Source organism: Cupressus sempervirens, chromosome 4 (assembly GCF_028749045.1).
Source record: "Cupressus sempervirens isolate cs-2001-9-10 chromosome 4, ASM2874904v1, whole genome shotgun sequence".
In the NCBI taxonomy this organism is placed as follows: Eukaryota; Viridiplantae; Streptophyta; class Pinopsida; order Cupressales; family Cupressaceae; genus Cupressus; species Cupressus sempervirens.
In genome coordinates this window covers 259,255,266-259,275,406 of record NC_143121.1, presented here as the reverse complement: position 1 = coordinate 259,275,406, position 20,141 = coordinate 259,255,266, and the positions used below count along the sequence as shown (strand labels likewise).

The 20,141-nt window shown below is 39.8% G+C and overlaps 1 protein-coding gene across 3 annotated transcripts in view; it reads left to right on the top strand.

Annotated features, from left to right (window-relative positions):
* Positions 1-10,730, top strand: part of LOC149560973 (NEDD8-activating enzyme E1 regulatory subunit AXR1-like) — a 134,346-nt gene extending 123,616 nt beyond the window's left edge. For 2 of the 3 annotated variants that reach the window (XM_089824911.1, XM_089824912.1), the window contains 3 exons: positions 9,515-9,598; positions 9,942-10,122; positions 10,239-10,730. In XM_089824911.1, coding sequence (XP_089681037.1) covers positions 9,515-9,598; positions 9,942-10,122; positions 10,239-10,322 — 349 coding nt within the window. In that variant the 3' untranslated portion in view covers positions 10,323-10,730. Of the gene's footprint in view, positions 1-9,514; positions 9,599-9,756; positions 9,784-9,941; positions 10,123-10,238 lie in introns of all 3 variants that reach the window. The other variant, XM_089824910.1, reaches the window with a different exon arrangement.
* Positions 10,731-20,141: the final 9,411 nt, after the last annotated feature.

Genomic DNA, 20,141 nt, shown 5'->3' with positions numbered 1-20,141 from the left:
TGAACAATTCAATGTACTTATCGAAATAGTAAATTATAAACAAATAATCATCAAAACCATAAAGGACGAGTTACACACATTCTAACTCTAAAACAAATAAAATTCTTACTGATTTTAGTGCCGGATGGCTCATATTGAAGACATTCAAATTTGTTGATGCTCTATTCAATACAGCTTGATCACAGACAACTTTATTGTTTATGCTCAATAATTTCCAATCTCCAGTTGCTTTGCTCAATGCTTCAACAATTTCCCTTTGAAAAATTTAATGATATTTATGACTTCAAAATATGCAAAGAGTTTCAAAAGATATCAGCTGTATATTATATATTTTACTACTCCACATGCCTTATATTTATAGAGGATGGAAAGGTGCTTGCTGGAACAACACACCCTTTCACAGTACCTAATCACAACTTAACAAAAAACTGAAATACAACTGTGATTCATTAATCACTGACAGGTGCATTGTCTTATGCTTCATTAATGAGAATAAACTTTTTTTTTTTGAAACACAATGACTCGACACGACATGTAATTGCTATTTCTGCCTGCGACTTATCCTCCACACGATGTCCGAATGAGGAATGCGAAGGATCTCAATTTGCCATCAAAATGCAAGTTTTTGTCCATGAGTTCTTTCCAAAACACATTCGCAAAAGCTTCTTGGTTTCTCATGCGCGTCCGCTGCTCATGCCCTCCCTTGTATCATGAATCATGAACCTGCAACAAAAACAAAACAACATAAGATATAGGCCATCAAATATCCCGTATGTTGTGAGAAGGGTTCATCAACAAATTGCAATGTCCTGAACTTCATAATGCAATTTGGGTCGCTGTTTGCCGATGACAAAAATAGGATGACACACCTTTACGCGGCTACAACCTCTACTCCCATAGCCAAAAACCCACATTCCGCTTCATGGCGTAAAAACTCCTGATGTCGATGTTTGAGAAGAAAAAACGCCCGAAATACATAGGTGATAAAGCCGTGTTTGGGAACACCACTATTGAAAGAGCAATAAGTATCCAGTCCTTCAATACACCAACTACTCTAGCAGTGACCACTTCAGTTCTACCAATGACTAGAAATATGAAGATAGGCAGTATTGTCAAACCACAAACTCGATGCAAAGAAAGCATTGATTGGAACAACACATGTTGCATATACTTCAAATGTCATTTTGACTGGTGTGGCAACCTTGAGAACACGAACAAGAAAGCAACTGCTCCAGAAAATCCCATGTGAATCAAGGTGCGTGTTACTGGAAATGGAAAGTTGAAATGCTTTGTTGATAGCACCCACTTATTATATAGAATAATGCCAGATGAAAGTGAGATGTACACGAGAAGGTACATATAGGTTAGCAATAGTGACTTGTTAATCAACATTGTGAAGAACCACTGCTTAACTTAGAAAACAACTTAAATTTATTTGATCTAATAAGCCACTCAAATTAGAAGTATTGTCCCATGTGCAAAGCATCTGCCAACTTCAGTCTTCTGCAAGGATCCATGGTGACGGGTGTGTACTCAGTACAACAGATTGAATCTTGCAATCTAAAAGCTATCTTCCACATAGGATAGGAGCTTTAAGCATCAACTCCCTCTGATCAAAGCTTTGAAGTCAAAGCCAAGCAGTGAAACCATAGATTGCATTCTGATGAATTCATCCACCATTGATTTTCTTGAAAAAGTGAATGGCGGCTTCAACTTCCTCCACATTATTACTCATTCCCAAGATTTTCACGAAAATTTTAGTTGCAAAATTTTGGAGCTCCATTACAGTGAAAGGTTCACAGTTTTCCTTGCTTATACCGTATGACAACTCTTTCCCTCTTTTCCTACAGACCATATGGTGTACGATGGTCTCCCTTTCTATGTACGGTGCTCAACTTTATTGATGAGTATCCTTCATTGCCTTAGTCCCTTCGAGCCATATGGTATCTTCCCTTGGTCACATGGTGGCTTTGCTTGGCTGTATGGTAGATTCACATATATGTATTTTCCTTCTAAAGGGCCGTACAGTTACATTCATTAGAGATTCATTGAACTGTTTGTAATTGTTCACCATCCTTCCATCCATACATGCTCTTAAATATTTATTATTATTTTATATATATATATTACTATTATCTACTTTTTATTATTACATTTTTATATTGCTTCTCAGTTGTTCGTCCAGGTCTCATTCTCTCCCGAGACCTTATTCCTTTCATGATAGATTTTTAATTTTGACCCATTTACTACATCGGTCAACTCTTTCCCGTCCAACGTCCATAATTTTATTGCTTCGTTATCGCCTACTTCACGAATTTTAATGGCTAGACCCACTTCACCTTAAATTTGGTCGATTTGATTTACTAGTTGGCCTGGTTGGAACCTGTTTAGGTTTAGGTGTTTGTCATGCCACAACTTGCGTCTGCATTTTGAAACTTCGGTGGCCCATTGTGCTTGTAGTTGCCGTTCGTCAAGTTTATTGAAGTAATACAACCTTTCCCTGAGACTTTCCATGTCTCCTAATTTATTTTCAATCGCTATTTGTAAACTTGGTACCATGAACTTTGTTGGTACCATTACTTCTTGACCATACATTAGCTGGAACAAAGTGTGACCCGTAGTAACTTTGTAAGAGGTACGGTCTGCCCATAATGTCGATAGTAGCTTTTCTTCCCAATCTTTACCTTCAATTGCGCAGGACTTGTAGATTACTGCAACCAAGATTTTTTTGGTAGCTTCCGCTTGTCCGTTTGTTCTAGGATAGTATGGGCTCGATAGAGAATGGTATATTTTGAATTCCGTGGCGAGTAGCCAGATGACATGGTTGACAAAATGTCCCCCACGGTCGCTTGTTAGCTGTGTCGGGATCCCATTCCTCGTAATGATTTGCTCATAGATAAATCTCATCATGCTCACTACAGAGTTGTCTGGTAGGGCTTGCGCCTCTACTCACTTGGTAAGGTATTTCATTGCTACAACAATGTACCTACATCTTCGGGTTTTGCTCAACTTGAGGGGTCCGACAAAGTCCAAACCCCAGTGTTCAAGTAGTTCCTGCGTGTGTGAAGGGTTCAGAGGCATGAAATCCCTCTTCAATGGCTTCCCGACCCTCTAACATGTATGACATGCAACGACCCATTCCCTGACGTTGTTGTGCACGGTTGGCCACCATAATTCTGTCAGAAGTATGTTCCGTCCAGTTGTATCTAGCCCCATATGTCCTCCTTTAGGTTCTTCGTGTGCTTCCTTCAATACCTTCGATATTTTTTCTTCCAGAACACATCATCGTAAAATTTGGTCGGGTCCCATCTTATATAGCAACCCGTTGATCAACTGGAATGTTCGACTTCTCAGCACCAGTTTCCTCCCACCACTTGTGGCATTTCCTTAGGAAATTCCCCAGGATGGTAGTATGGGAATTTGGAATAGTTGTGCATCAGGAAAGTCATCGTTGACTACCTTTGGAGGTTCTCCCGATTTGATTCTAGATAGATGATCTGCATTGACGTGACTTTTTCTAGGCCATACCACGATTTTAAATGTAAATTCTTGCAACAAAAGTAGCCACTTGCTTATCCGTCCTTGGATGATCGGTTTGTTCACCAGGTATAGCAAGACTTGATGATCTATGTAGAACACGAATGGAGTCACCAGTAGGTAGTGTCTAAACTTCTGTACGACATACACCATTCCGAGAGCCTCTCGCTCTGTCATACTATAATTTTTTCTGTCTTAGACAATAGTCTACTTGTGAAGTACACCCGATGGTCCAATCTGTGATCACTTTTCTGTGCCAATGTTGCTCCGATTGTGTAGCTTGACGCGCCTACATGTACATGGAACTCCTTGTCCTAGTTCGGATAAGCCAGGATGGATGTTGTGGTTAGTCGTGTTTTTAATCTCTCAAAGGCTTCATCTTGCTCTGTTTCCCATTTGTAGGGTTCTACCTTGCAGGTTAGTTTATCGAGCAGGTAAGATATTTTGCCAAAGTTCTTAATAAACCTTTGATAGTACCCTATTTGTCCTAGGAATGATTTTACTTCAGTCACATCTGTTGAAGGTGGCATTTCCAGAATTATCCAGACTTTGTCAGGATCCATATATAGTCCTTTGCATACGATGTCTCCCAATAGTTTTCCTTGGGGTACCATAAATCTGCACTTCTTCGGGTTTAGTGCTAGCCATGCTTGTTTACATCTTTCCATGCATTCCTTGAGTGTGGTTAGATGCTTGTCTTCCGCACTAAAAACTGACCAATTGTCCAAGAATGCTTTGAAGTTTCTTACTTACATCTTGTCGAAGATGTGCAAGATAATTCTTTGAAATGTTACCGAGGCATTGCATAGGCCAAACGACAGTTTGTTGCAGGCGTATACTCCTACTATGAAGGTTGTTTTGAGCTTATCTTCTTCTGCAATGGATATTTGGTTGTATCTAGAAAATCCATCCATGAATGAATAAATTTCATGCCCTGCAACTTCTTCCAAGATACTTTCAGTGAACGGTATCGGGAACGAATCCTTAATTGTTATTGCATCCAAGCATCGAAAGTCTACACATCCTCATTTGAGTGGTGTCCTTCAGTGATATCACAATTGGGGATACCCACTCACTGGTCTGTACCCACTATGACTCGTGCGGCATAGTTCTTGTTTATGTGGTATGGTCGCTTCCATATGGGTATTGCTCCTATCAGTGGAATGCGGTGCACACACAATTCTAGCGGTAACCCTTTCAGGTCTTTGTATGTCCACGCAAAAACATCCTTATACTCCACAAATATTTTAAACGTTGCTACTTTCAAAACTGGATTACAGTCATCTCCCACAAATATGTTTTTCGAAGTAGTCTCATCTCCTAAGTTCACCATCTTCACCGTGGGTTCTTTGTATTTAATAGGCTTATCGTCACTAAATGTATGTGCAAGTGTTTCATCTATCTGCGCCTCTCCTTTCACTTCTCTATATTCTGTCGGAAATTCGTTCTTTTCCTCTCCCTAACTTCCTTGACCCCTAACATGTGACAGCTTGGATAGAGCTCATAATCCTCCATTTACCAATGGAGTAGGCCATTCATCGAATTCAAGTCGTCATCGTTGGATCCTCCTTCCAGTCTCAGGATTCCTTCTTCATTAGGTTCCATTCACTTCTTCCCTTCGTCGTCCCCTTCACCTTTGGAGTTTGATGCCGCTACCGCCTCTTCTCCCACTGTTGGGTGTGTAGGTCAATTACAAACCTACGGCCTCATTTTTCCAAAGACAGTGTTCTTTTTCTAGTCGTGTTTTACTTTTTCCTGCACCAGCCAGCTCCTTCTGAGGATTGCGCCATGGCCTTTTCTTTTCAATGGAATGACCATGAAGTCCATTAAGAATGGTTGTGTCCCAATCGTTACGGGTTGTGCCATTAGAGTCTCGAGGGGTTTAATCTCGTGTTGATCAGCGGTGAGTAGTTGGAATGTAGGCGGCCATAGAGTAGGTGGCCCCAACTTCTTACATATTTCTTCAGGCAATACATTTACACCCAACCCTTCGTATACGAGGGTGTCCGTGAGGGTAGTTCTGAGAATACCCATTTCGACTATTGCAGGGTATCTTCCCGTGTTCAGCACAAGTAGCATTGGGTTTGTCGTGGTTGTTCTGTTTCCACCTAGTGTATCCTTCCCTGCCTCTTCTGCCATCTTTGGTGATGGTGTCATGTTTAGGATTGCGGTCCGTAACTGAGGCATTGCAAGAAAAGGTCGTTCGGCTTCATGGGAACCTTAGCTTCCATTACTTTCCGTATGATACTTTGTTCTGCTTAGTTCCTCCTTGAGGTGCCGACAGTATCCTTTATTTGCAATTTTTCAACTTCCATCTCTTTTTCTATTTCTGCTCTCGCTTGCTGCATCCTTTTCTTTTCCTCTTCTGGATCTGGATGCATTTTCACTTGCACACAAGTGATTGCTAGTGTTTCCTTGTTGCATGTTTCTATGGTTAATAGGTTCACCCCGAGTTTAGGGCATTTTGAATCCTCATGGTCTCTAGAACCACACCATCTGCACAACAGTTGCGGTGTTCCCTTTGTAGTACAGTCTCTGGCGAAGTGGCCCCAGAGGTTACATGCACGACATTGTATCAACGACCGTCCACTCAGATCATACTGTATCTGGCTACTACCCCCATTATTGTTGTTCTTATTGTTGTTGCCGCCTTGTTCACATTGGTTGTTGTTTCGGTACCCTCCCGAGGTTGCCTCGTCATTGTTTGTATTCATTCCCGCTCCTGAGGTGGACACTTCTTGCATTAGTCATACTTGTTGGCATCCCATCCTTTTCATATTGAATGGGCATTCCTTGGTGGAATGTTCTGCAATTTGGTAGATATTGCAAAATTGGTTCTTAGGACATGAGCCCTTTGTGTGTCCCTCCTCCTTGCAATCCATACACCATAGTTCCCCTTCTCTCGCTTGGCTAGGATTCTTTTTCATTTTTTTTTAACTCTTTCATTATACGTAGCATGTCTTTCTGTAGTGCTTGAACATTTTTACTTGATTCCTTGTCGCTGCTATTTTCGGAGGATGAATCTTTGGAGTCCGACGATCTGTCTTTCTTCTTTTTGCTTGTTTTCTATTCACCTTCCAAGTCCATCGTGTGGTTATATGCATCAACGTATGATGCTGAAGGTACAATTTTCATCTTTTAATGTAGTGTTGGTTGTAACCCTTCAGCGAACCACCTTTTCTTCAACCCATCTGCTGGTTGGCTTTCCATCTTTCCTATCAGCTCCTTTAGCCTCCTCGCGCATATGCAAACTTTCATTTTTTCCTTGTTTGGTACTGTAGATTTCTGCTACTATCTCATTATCATCCCTGAGTAGTCAAAACTTAGCTATAAATTCTTTTTTGACTTCCAGCCACATAGTTAACTTCTTTGGGTCGGTGTCTAAAAACCAATCGATTGGTACAATTTTTCCGTTGGTCCTACCATTGCTAATTTCTTCTGTATTTGTGGTACTTGTTGCGCACTTGCGCTGTTTTGATGCGCACGTGCAGTTCTGAGCACCCACGTTGTTCTGTGTACCTGCGTTGTTCTGCACAACTGGTCTACTTCAGACAACTGCATTACTCTGTGGTGTGAAGAGGTCTTCTACAAGCAAAGTTGTTTGATTCTCAACTTGTATCCGTTTGTTAGGTGTATCATGAACGAAGAGCTTACCCCACGCTTGTGCTCCTTCGACACTTCGAGCCCTGCGGGTTCATTCGCTTCCGTTCGCATTCTCTACCCTTGGCGTATACAAGTTTAGGAACTCCTCCCTTGTCTCTTCAACCAAATTCAATCTCTGTTGCGTTTCCTCAAGCAAGTCCTCGACACTCCTCGGTCTACTAGGTGAATGCACTCCCTTGATCCGTGCTCCTTCAACACTTCGGTGCCCATCGGCAAGCCAATGAAAATTCTGCCTCCGCTCCTCCTGTTGTGCGAGAATTAATGCTTCCTGTGTTGTGCGCATCATCCTTGTCTTATTTTTTATTTCGATCTTTATTGAGCAAATTCGGCATTAATCTTCATAACACATCTTTTGCTACAAGTTCGATTGGCAACGGTGCCAAATGTACAGATATTTATCGCATTAAGAGATTAGAATGTAACACATAACAAGATACTTTATTCATATAAGAAGATATGCAATTCCAATTACAATGATGATTCATAAATCCATTCGGACGATGTACATATACTTCTTGAAGTGTGACTCAACCGTCACGCAACCTTTCTGATACTAACTTATCCTGTCGGCTATAATATAGTTTTTACCGACAACAGTCCTATGCTGTATTTTAGTCTTTTGTTTAGCATTTCTTGGTTAAAATTCTGAGGAGTCTTGTGGAATTAGATTTCATGACTTGTTAAAATTTTGTGCTTATTTTAAATTGTTGTAAAATTGTATTCTTTTTGCCATATAAATTATGTTCATAAGAGAAATTCTGGAGGAAAATGTAAAAATGAGGGAAGAAAATGTATGGAGCCAGAAGCATTAGACAGTGATCTGCATATTTTTAGCCTAATATTTTTGACCATTTATTTTCAATTGTCAAATTGTAGTAGCTTTAATATTGTAAGAGAAGATTTTAAATATTCCTTTGTGCTCAATTTATTTTATAAACCTAAGTTAGTAGCTGCCTTATACCACCTTACTAGGAAACTGATGAGTGATGAGATAATGGCTCTTCCCCATTTTTATAATATCTCTTGGCATGAACTCCCAAGTTTTCAGGGAAAAGTTGAGCTGGGAAGTGACTTGTGATTACATGCAAGTTTTTGATGATCTATGTGGAAGGTCCATCCCATATGTCGACTATTGAAACAAAGACAAGATTGGAAACAAAAATATAGAGAATACAGAAATGAAGAAACACAAAACACACTGTACCATAGAAATAAGTAAACACACTTACTAATTATTTAAGCGTAAAGCCTGGTTTTCCAGTCCTTTGCCTTGGAGAAGAATGTCAAACAATAACCTGCACAAGTAATGTGGTTGATTTACAATGGCTCCTGAGTTATATATATTATATATATATTCTCCCTGATAACTTTTTTGGGCCAGTTTGAACTATCTACTCAAACTCTTGTCTGGTATATGTTGGTTATTACATAATTACATATAATTTCCCAATATGTGTAGTTTATTCCATTTCTACTTGGATCCATCCTTTCTCAATTTAGAAATCTTAGTAGATATATTGCCACCCAGGAGGTACCACCGATGTCAATACAGAGAGCATGTTATCTAGTAGTAGTTTTGTTTATTAATATTACTATGATCATTAAATGTTAGATGTGCATTCTAGCAATGAATAAATATTGACACTTCATTAATTTCACAGTTCAACGAATGTGAAAAGAAATCCTGCTTGTATATTATTTTTTATTGTTCTAATCTTGATTTACAGAGCAAAATATTGATACTGAAATCAACATCGTTGAAATTGAAAACATCCTAGAAAATATGTAAGATATAACAACTGAGATTTGTTTTGCAGGAAAATCTCGCATTATCTCTTCTACTGCATAACTACTATTGGGTTTATATTTGTCATCGATTTTAAGTATTGTTTGATTTCTAAAACTAAGATTATATGTTCTAAAATATCACATATAAATAAGGATAGTTTTGGACTGTTGTTTGAATACTAGTAATTCAGTGTGTCTTGAATCTTGATGGGTCAATAGAAGAAAGATTTTGATATGCGACCTGGATTGGCTAATGTCTCTTTTTAGATGGCAACCTTTCATTTTGCTTTGAAAAATGTCTTTGAATTTTGTAGGCTCAAAATTCTTCAAGTAATTAATACAAGTTGATGCTAGAAGATTTTTGTCTCAAGGAATGGGGTTATTTTCAGACATGGAAGCAAATTTGAAATTTACATTTATACCTATTCTTGAATTGGTTTGTCATCTTTCTTATATTATGCTTTTCACAATCTTGTGTTGTTGTCAGTGATATGATAACACAGATGTCCTTGCTTTGTGTCTGTAGTGGTGCTGTTGGATTTTACATTCTTCTTCGGGCAGTGGATCACTTTGCAACAGCATACAATAGATACCCTGGAGCATTTGATGGGTATGTTCTCAATCAAGAAATACAATAATGTGCTTTTCCATCAATTTTCCTTGAAAGCTTGGGGCAATGAACATGCTAGAAATTCTTCAAGAAACTAGTGGTATTCTCAGACTTTCAAGGATAATTTTTTTGACTTATATCTCGCTTCTTGTTCATAGTGAAGTTGTTGGAAGACCGCGAATAGAGTGAGTCAACCATAGTAGCATCCATAGTGATATTTAGTAATGTTGGTGGTATTTCTTTGGTTCAGTTAAAAAGTTCAAGATTGACTGATTGGTGGTGACAAAAACAATTAAACTTTTGATTTCTTAACTCTCAACTCAACATTTTGTAAATATGCTAGGGAGCTGGATGAGGATGTCTCAAGGTTAAAAATTATTGCTGTTGGACTTCTAAATGATATGGGATGTAATGGTGCTAGTTTATCAGAAGACCTCATCAGTGAGATGACTCGCTTTGGAGCTTCTGAGATCCACTGTGTTGCCGCATTTGTGGGCGGTGTTGCATCACAGGAGGCTATTAAGGTTAAACTTTTAGATTTCTTTCTTATGTTTTAAATATTAATTGTTTTCTCTGTAGCGTGTAATTGCTAATCATATGTTTTTATTGCTAAATATTGTGATGGGCTATTTTTTTGCAGCTAATTACGAAGCAATTTGTTCCTCTTACTGGGACATTTGTGTTTAATGGCATTGATCACAAGTCCCAACAGCTTGTGCTGTAAGGATATTTAGTAGACCAATCACATGTATTGGACTTGCAAAGAGCTAAGAATGAAATTCCTGAGCACAAAGGTTGACAGCAATAGGCTGTACAAATGGGGCATTTTGCAGCAAGTTATCTTTCTTCTCATGTGATCTGTATCCAAGATATAGAAGTGCCTAAGATGCTGTTAAATAAAAGGTTTCTCAGGTTAGGATCAGAGTTGGTTGTCGCTTAAAGGTTTTACACTTTATTTGATGACTCTTTGTGATAGTTGCTGTGGCGCTGCCATCAGTTCTTCACGAGCATTTCCATAAATGTGCTTATGCTTGTCAGGCAGTAAACTTTGGTTGTATCAATGCCCATTACTTTTCCTTGCTGCAACAATGTAAAATGTTATACGTTAATAAACACATTCTACACAGCTGAATTATGTGTTTTTTTTTACCACTTATATTCAGGTCACTAGAGCCCTTAAAGTCTCTCACATGGCCTGCAGTCGCAAAAGTGTCTCACTATATTTAATTGCTACACTAATGGAGAAAGGGTCTCGTTTGATTTATTGCTTTATTACATTCCATATGAAGACATGGAGATAGATGCTTAGTGTATTTTTATGATTAATTCTTGAACAAGGACACAATAAAAGTGAGCTATGAAACTAAAATACTGGACTTCTAGAGGGTTTGGAGACAAAATATTTTAAAAAAAGCAATACTAACACTGCCATGCTTACTGTAAGATTTCCTGTGGGTTTGAACTCTGACAACCACCAAATTGCCTTACTTTTCAGATGTCTTTTATCAAACACTTTGCATGCAAGTGTATTTTTATTTTCAGATTGTTTTTGGTTGCTTGGAATGGTTTCAAATGAAGTTAAATGCTTGCAACGATTACTAAGATATCTAGGCAAATAATTAAATTGCAAATGCACTCCTTTATGTGTTTTTGAATGTATACGTATGATTTCTACATTTAAAATCTGCACCTACAGCCAATGGACATTTTTCACAAACTCTTGGCATGCAATCTAATAAGCTGATTATGAGCAATATAGATATGACATTACATCGAACATTTGGTGTGCATTCTTATTCCTCCACATTTAATTCAAACCATCTACAATGAGTTTTAATTTCTGGATTAGATTGTGTATAATTTTTTACCATTAACGTTTCGGATCATACTACATGATCCATCATTTTTTGTTCTTCCTGTTCTCTTGCATCCTGATGATGGATCATGTAGTATGATCCGAAACGTTGATGGTAAAAAATTATACACAATCTAATCCAGAAATTAAATAACTATTGCAACCTGTTGCAGCAAAATGTATTCAAATTGACATCCAAATTGATATTGTAGCCATAATAAAAGGATTCCAGTTGGATGGCGTACTTACTGACTTAATTTTATGTTCATAACCCACGTGCCAACCAGATGATTGGTGCCACCTTCCTAAATACCACACAACTCACAAAGAGAGTGTGTCTGCCATTAATTCACTTGAAAATGCAGGTCTAGAGGCTACGATATGGTTCCTATCTATCTTTCAATTCTTTGTAAATAATCTGAATGCAAGTTGTGATAAAAAATCCTTAAATTCATCACCATTAAACTCAACCATGGCTTTGGCATAAAGCCATTGTTGGATTGCATAATTAGTTGGATGTTTCACCAATTCAGAGTGATAAAGCCTCTATATTTGCAATTCTAGAATGCTGAAATTCTTCAAACTCTTGTTTCTTCTCTTCTGCAAATCAATAAAGAAAATTCACAATCGAATGCATTTTTTTCTTCTCTCCAAGGCTATTTTATAATAATTCTCCATGAATTTGCATTAGGCTCTTTAATGATTTTGATATCTTTTATAATTATGAGTTGACTTTATATTATTAATAAAGCACACTTTTAGTAAATGAGTATTAACTGATCATTATCCTCTATTGTTGGTAAAATCTATATTGTAGCCGATGGGTAGAATTGTATCCGAAAGGGCGTGTGACGGTGGAGTCACCCCCTCAGGAAAGTATATGTACATTGTTCGAAGGGACTATTTGGATCATCATTCATTGGAAGCGCTGTACTTGGAGTGCATATTGCGTATATGAATAAAGTATCTTGTTCTGCATTACAATCTAATATCTTAATGCGATAAACATTTGTTTACCTTGTATTTTAAATATTTGGCGTCGTTTCTGGGGAACGAACCTCGATCACCTGCATCATGATGCTGGTCATCGTAGTAGCCAGACGAGTAGCACGGCCATGGCCAACACCCCAGCTAGCAGCACAACCAATAGTATTAGAACCTTTAGGAAGTACTGAGCCTTTAGTCAATATAGTTGTACTAGAGGTAGCCATGGGGTTAACGTGAAGGGGTTGTTAGAGAGACTTTGCAACTGTACCAGAGGTAGGGGTTGAGATGCTTATACCAGATGAGGAGATGGACACTCAGGAGGGAGTGATGCAGGTACTAATAGGCGAGGGTTTGAGGATGCCTGGTGTTCATTTGGATGTAGTGGACCTAGATGCGGTGGCTACAATAGATGCAATGTTGCTAGTAGTGCCTGAGGAGTCAGACAGAGAGTAGAGCTTAGAGGTTGAGCACGTACTTGAGTACGAGGTTTAACTGTATCTCAACATCACGAGTGATAGACATTCTAACACTTACGCGAGTAGTAGCCTCAGAAGGAGATCCTGTAGGCACGTAGACTTAGGTGGAGGAGAGTCACCGACATAGATTGACGACTTACCAATTTGCATCATTGAGCGGATGGCTGAAGTAGTGGGGCCAAAGACAATGATGGGAGAGGTTATTGAGACATTTCTCGCTAATGTGGCAACTCAAGCTCCCCAAGTGGTGGCCTTTTCACAAACAATTGCTTTGGACTTAGTGGTAAAGGAGCTGGAGCACATTGTATCCTTCATGAGGATAGCGTGTCTAGCAAACTTTACAGTTTGTTTTGAGAAGCGCGGGTGGCCAAGTGTAGAGACTATGAAGATGCGCCAGGATTGAGCCACTATGAGAGGGACGGGTGTGGAGAGCTGCATAGAGGTTTTGATTGAGGAGATAGTTTGGATACACAAGGAGGCTTATTATACCCTTCGGAGGAGCCAGAGAGACCAGGTAGCCGCAAAGAGGGCTCAGGAGGATTCAACTGCCAGGGTAGCAGTAATGAAGGCGAAACTGGCTATGGTGAAGGCAGTTTGGGAGTTGGAGAGGGCATCTTGGGTATTTGAGAGGACAACATTTTTGGCCCAATAGAGTCAACTACAACGGGTGGCAGTGGAGGAGTAGGTGATAGTAGAGAAAGAGGAGCTTGGAGAGAATGTTGAAATGATGCAATCAACCTTGGAGATTCAGATGGAGGCTGAAGTAGATTTGAAGGTATGGACAAGACAAGTGCGAAAGCTACGAGCAAAGCTGGACGAGCTTAGAGCATAGATGTCTACTACACTAGGGACGCGTCGCTCTTCCTAGTTGCCTAAATCTTGATGTAATTAGTTGTTTTGGTTATAATTTGAGTTTGTTGTAAGGGTTGTCTCTATTTTGTTGTTCGGAGATGTCTTTACTTTTTTTTGGGGAGTGGGGGGATGATGATGTCAAATCTATATTGTAGCCGATGGGTAGAATTGTATTCGAAAGGGCATGTGATAGTTGAGTCACCCCTTCGAGAAAGTATACGTACATCGTCTGAAGGGACTATTGGATTATCATTATCATTGGAAGTGTTGTACTTGGAGTGCATATTGCATATATGAATAAATTCTCTTGTTCTGCATTACATTCTAATATCTTAATGTGATAAACATTTGTTTACCCTGTACGGTAAACATCCTCAACACGGTCCCCTTATTATAAAGTTAATTTATACATTTATAACTCGAATAATTAAATATCAATAAAGGCCATTAAAATATAAGTATCTCATCAAATACTCATTAACTTGACAAACCGTTTGAACAAGTGAGTCGACCACTACATCCTCTATCCTTATGACTGCCTTACTAAAATAGAAAGGACACTTTCTCAATCAACCTTGAGTTACAATAAATGGTAGAATGAAGTCTAATTAAAGTCCAATCTGAGCCACATGAAGTCCGAGATAGAACATATTGAATTCTAGAGAAGATAAGAACCTCCTTTAACAAAGTCTCTGACTTAGAAGACCCTCTATCCACAATAAATAGCCTACGTGGGTCACAATAATAGGCTAATGCCACAAGCTCTAATGCTCATGCTACGAACTAAATTGCAAATTCAATCATTTATGTGTTTTTGAATGCATATATATGATTTATACATTTAAAATATGCACCTACAACAAATAGACATTTTCACAAACACTTGGCATGCAATCTAATAAGCTGATTATGAGCATTTTGATATGGCATTACATTGAACATTTGGTGTGCATTCTTATTCCTCCGCTTTTAATTCAATCCATCTACAATGTTGCTATGCATGAAGTATGAAATTAAATAACTATTGAAATATGTAGCAACAAAATGTATTCAAATTGACATCCAAATTGATATTGCAACCATGATGAAAGGAATATAGTTGGGTGGCTAAGTTAGTGATTAAATTTGTTGTTCAATACCCATGTGTTAACCAGATGATTGATGTCACCTTCCTAAATCCTACACTACTCACAAAGAGAGTGTGTTTGCCATTAATTCACTTGCAACTGCATGTTTAGAGGTTGTGGTATGATTCCTATTTGTCTCTCAATTCTTTGTAAATAATTTGAATGCAAAATGTTCTTAAAAATCCTTAAATTCACCACCATTAATCTCAACCATGGCTTCTATATAAATCCTTCGTTGGATTGCACAATTAGTTGGATGTTTCACCAATTCAAAGTGTTGAAGCTTGTATAGAATTCACAATTCCCCCATGCTAAAATTCATTAAACCCTTGTTTTTTCTCTTCACCAAATCAATAAAGAAAATGCACAATAGAATGCCCTTTGTGTTCTAGATAAGATAAGATAAATTTATCAATGTCCAACAAGAGACCAACGATGATCTAAGGGATTGGAAACAATGTAAAGGGAAAAATGCCAACAGAGGGAGCAACAAATGACGTCCGTAGAAAGAACGGGAAAGCAAAAGCAAGGAAAGAACCAAGAAAAAGGAATAACAATAGCTAAGAATTCTTCATAGGTGAGAAGTAGTCCAGAATGGAAAGGTGGACATTAGGGCAATCAGGTACTCTGGAAGGTCGCCTCTGAGGTCTACTAGAGGGATGTTGTCGAGTGTAATTTTTGCGGGGTCTCACAGATTTGGTGTGAATTGAGATAGTGTAGAGAGGCCACTTCGATCCTCTGGTAGGAACTATAGGACCAAAGAAAGAAGTGATGAGCTGTGTAGGGATCGATGTTGAGCAAAGTTGGAGCTGTATAGTGTGCTGACGAAGTTGCATGGTCTCTTGAAGGTAGAGTGCCAGACAATGTTGGTCAATATATTTGAATGAGGGAAGAGACTAACACTCTCTGAACAAACACTAGAATCTCCCTCAGATCTCATAGTAAATGGGACAACGAAAAATAAAGTGAGACTAGGTCTCGACCTCCCCGAGGTGATAAAGCCGACAGAGCCTATCCTCCCTATCAATCTGGTGATCAGTCTAGATACGTAGCCAGTGAGAACCCACCCTAAAAGACCCCAAGGAGATGCAAAGAGCGTAAAGTACAAGGGACGTAAGATGATCTCGTCTTGGATATCAAGAAAGTGCTTAGCATAAAAGGGCATGCATAGATGAAACCCACCTGCGGAATTCCTCTAGATCGTGATAACATACTGTCTGTAGATGTCAAGTCTAACATGCTCATTCAACTTCCACTGAGGTGGAAGAAGATGGGCAGGAGCGTCTAGAGAAAACTGGAAGGGGCGAAGACGATCCAAACTAATACCAACCGAGCCCAAGAGAGCAGAGACCTGGGTGTACCAACAATGAGACCTATGACGAGAGTCTGAACCCGCAACCTCCATAGAGGAACAATAAGCTAAGTAGGAATATTTGTGACGATCGTCAGAGGAATTAGTGAAGCTTTGGAGCCGGTGAAGAAGCCAAACTAAATCAAAGATAGTCCCCAATCTGAAAGGGTGAGCACCAAACTTAGCCAGAACGATGTTGTGTGGTGTGAACCGATGACATCTGATAATGCACCAAAGGAAAAGAGTTTGGACTCTCTCACAACAGAGGCCCAATCAGACTGCAAGAGGGAGGGAACCCAAATAGTAGAGCCATAGAGGACAGTCAGCTTGATTAGGGAGTAAAGAAGAGACATCTTAATCGTGGTGTCCTGGAAGTGGTGTCGAAAACATTGTTGCTCAAGAATAGCAAGGGAGCCGAGCCCCTTGTTGACTCTAGGCTGCATGGTTGGTCTCAAGCTGAAATGAGGTCTAGAAAACTTAACCGCCAAGTAATTATATGAAGAAGCAATCTCAATCTCAATACCTTGAAAGTTAAAATGGAAATGGGATGTCCTCAAACAATTGAAGACCATAACCTGAGTCTTGCCTAGATTTACAACTAGCTCACGTGAGTTGCAGAAAGAGGCCAAGCCATCAAAGAGGCACTGAAGACCATTGGGAGAAGATGCTAGAAGAATCACATCATCAACAAATAGGAAAATATAGATCAATACTTGATGTAGATAACAACCATCACTAGGGAGTGAACAATCATGGAGAAAAGCCTCAAGCTCATTGATGTACATGCCAAAGAGAGTGGGGGGGAGAGGACAACCTTGTTTCACCCCGATGGTGCTCTGGATAGGATTAGAGAAACCATGTGGAGTCCTGAACTTTTCCTCAATGTGCTCGTATAACCTCATAATAGCTGTAAGAAGAATTTCTGAGATCCCGATGTCCCTAAGACGCTGAAAGAGAGCTGCGCGAGGAATGGATTTGAAAGCTTTGCGGATGTAAAAAAACAACAATAAACTTTCATCGAGCAATGGTGAGCCTCCTTAATGATGGCCCATAATTCAAAATATGATCAGTGGTCTAAAAATTTGAACGAAACTCAACCTGATCTCTAGCTCGACAATGTTGCTGATTGAGCTCATTGGACAGGATACCGTTCAACACAGTTGCATAGAGTTTGGCGAAGGTATGCCCAACCATGATGGTCCTGTAATTTCTGGGATCAGAGATTGGCCTAGATTTATGGATTAGACAAATAATATGTCGTGACCAAGAGTCGAGGAATCCAACACAAACCACTCGATTAAAGAGTAGTATAAGAAAGGGACCCAGGACAGAGACATCCAACTTGAAGAATTCAGCTTGAAATCCTTCCTCATCTGGAGTTCTGCTATTGTTCATAACTCTAACTACCTCACTAATGTGGGAAAAGGAGAAGAGGTGACAACAAGTGGGGGGAGGATGAGATGGAGAGGGGCTAGGAATATCATAGAATGTGGAGGTGTGGGAGGCAAGGGAGTGAAGGTCCAGAGTAGAGGTGGGGGAGGGGCGTGGCATGGCGAGGAAACATGGTGTGCCAAAAGAGCTTTGGGGATTGGAAGAACATGGCACAAAGAGACTTACACTACAATAAAGTGAATGTCTGTTTCTTATGGTGAAGAAAACAACGATAGTTGAGCCTCAACTGAGAGGAAGAGGAGGAAGAAGTAGTGGGTGGAGCAGAGTGAAGCATGCACTAAAAGGATTTGTAGTCCCCATCGAACCATTGGTTCATGGGACAAGACTTGTAAGTGGGGTGAGGGGTGAGCAAGGAGGTGTAGTGGGGAATGGAGAGAAGGGCAGATTCCCACAAGGCAGACGCAAGTGAGTGAAACATGAAGGTGATGTCCTCAGAGTTGAAGAAGCGGTCCTAGGGGAGAAATCATCTGAGGTGATGGATAAAGAGCTCTGTGTCCCCATCAAAGAATCGAAAAGAAGTGCCAGCATGGGGAGAGGGAAGAGGGGGGCAAGAAGTGGATAAACAAGGAGGAGAAGGTGTCAGGGGTCCCCAAAGGGTGATGTTAAGGAGGGCGTGGTTAGCTAGAGGAAGGTGAGAGATGGTAAAGCGAAAAATGAGAGGAATGAAGGAGGCAATAGAGAGAACATAGTCAACAACGCTAGCACCATCACCATGTGGCCAATAAGTGAAGAGTTTGGATCTAGGAAAGCAAGAGAGTCCATTCAAGATCACTAAGTCAGAAGACTCCCAAAGTTGTAACAAATTACAACCATACTTGGTAAAGGGCCCCTGAAAATCCTCAAAGAGTTGAAGAAGACCCATAGAACTAGGATTAGAAGTAGTCATACACATGGGATCATACCTGCAATCATGGAGAGGAGGTTGTAGGTCTCTGGTTTTCCAATTAAAGTCTGCCAAAATAATGATGTCCCTCATGGCAGAGAATCTAGTAATGTGCTCAAGAAGGTCCTCATAGGGGTCCCCACTCTCAGTGTTGTGAACTGAATAAAACAAAGATGTAGGTGGGAAGTAGCAGATAGCAATATAAGTATCTCTATAGAGCAAGGTTCCTCTATCAATGTGAATCCACATTAATCTGGCATAGCTGTTGGAGTGAACCAAGGAAATGCCAGTGAAAAGGTGGTCCCAAATAAGACGGGTGACCCCACTAGAACCTCTAACCCCACTAGAGCAGCTAACTTCGTCTCTAAAAGAGGAGATCCACTGATAGCCAGAAATACTGGGAAGAGGACGCATGGGGCTCTCATGTGTCTCTAAAATAAAAAGGTTGGTAGAACGAATAACATCATTAAGCCAGCCGGGCATAGATCAAAGGATACCATTGCCATTCTAGTAGTTGAGACACAAAGACCCTGTGCTCAACTGCCGCTGAGCCAGTCATTTGGCCTAAAAGGCCGCCCTTGAAACCTAGCCTATAGGAAAGATGTCACGAATTACTATTTTAAGATTCCTGATGACCACATATTTACCCTCTTGTCTTGCTGCCACAACGAGGGCACGAGCTTGCTTGAGTTCTGCCACCTGTGATTGGGTGAGATCCTTATCTAGGTGGATCTTAGGGGAAAGAGAGAATAACTTCTTCTTTTCCCTAAGAGCCCGCAACCTATCAGAGAGGGAGAGGAATCGAATAAAGAGAGTACCATCAGGGCCTAAGCAACACCTGTCAAGAGTAATGTTTGAAATGTCCAGTTGATCCTTGAGGAAAGAGTATCCAACAATTAAGGGATCATCAATGGAGGAGAGACCACGGAATTGTAAGTTTAGTTCACGGGTCCGCCTTACCCGCTCATCGTCCATTTTCCCTTGAACTAACTTCTCAACACCTGAAAGGAGAGCCTCAGCTGTAGAATTGCATAAAGAAGCCCAAAACTTCACCTTTAATTCAATTTCTGTTAATAGTGAAGAATGCCTATTGACGATCTCTGATTGTTTCTCCTAGATAGTGTCTAACTCCCTAAGTTGCAAGGTAGAAGATTCTAGATTAGCCTTGAGGCTTGTATTTTTAGTAACTAGAGATTGCACAGTATCTCGTAGAGTGTGATTCTTGGATTCCAACAAAGCCAACCGTTCTGCAATTTTAACATAGAGTGAAGTTGACTGAGCAACAACATTTTATAGTACAACATTAGCAGACTCCACTGTAGCCAAGAAATCAATGAGCTGTTGTAGTGTAATTGGACCAGACATTTTGTCAAACAACTGTCACAATGCAACCAAATGCCTCCACCAAATACCTCCACACAACAGTGAACAGAGTCCCAATTCACTAGTCAGACATTTTGTCAAACGAATCCCATGCAAAGAACCAAATGCAGTTTATAGATGAAGATCACATGTCCCTTAATATCAAAACACTTCCCTATATTTCAAATTGCGGTGCTC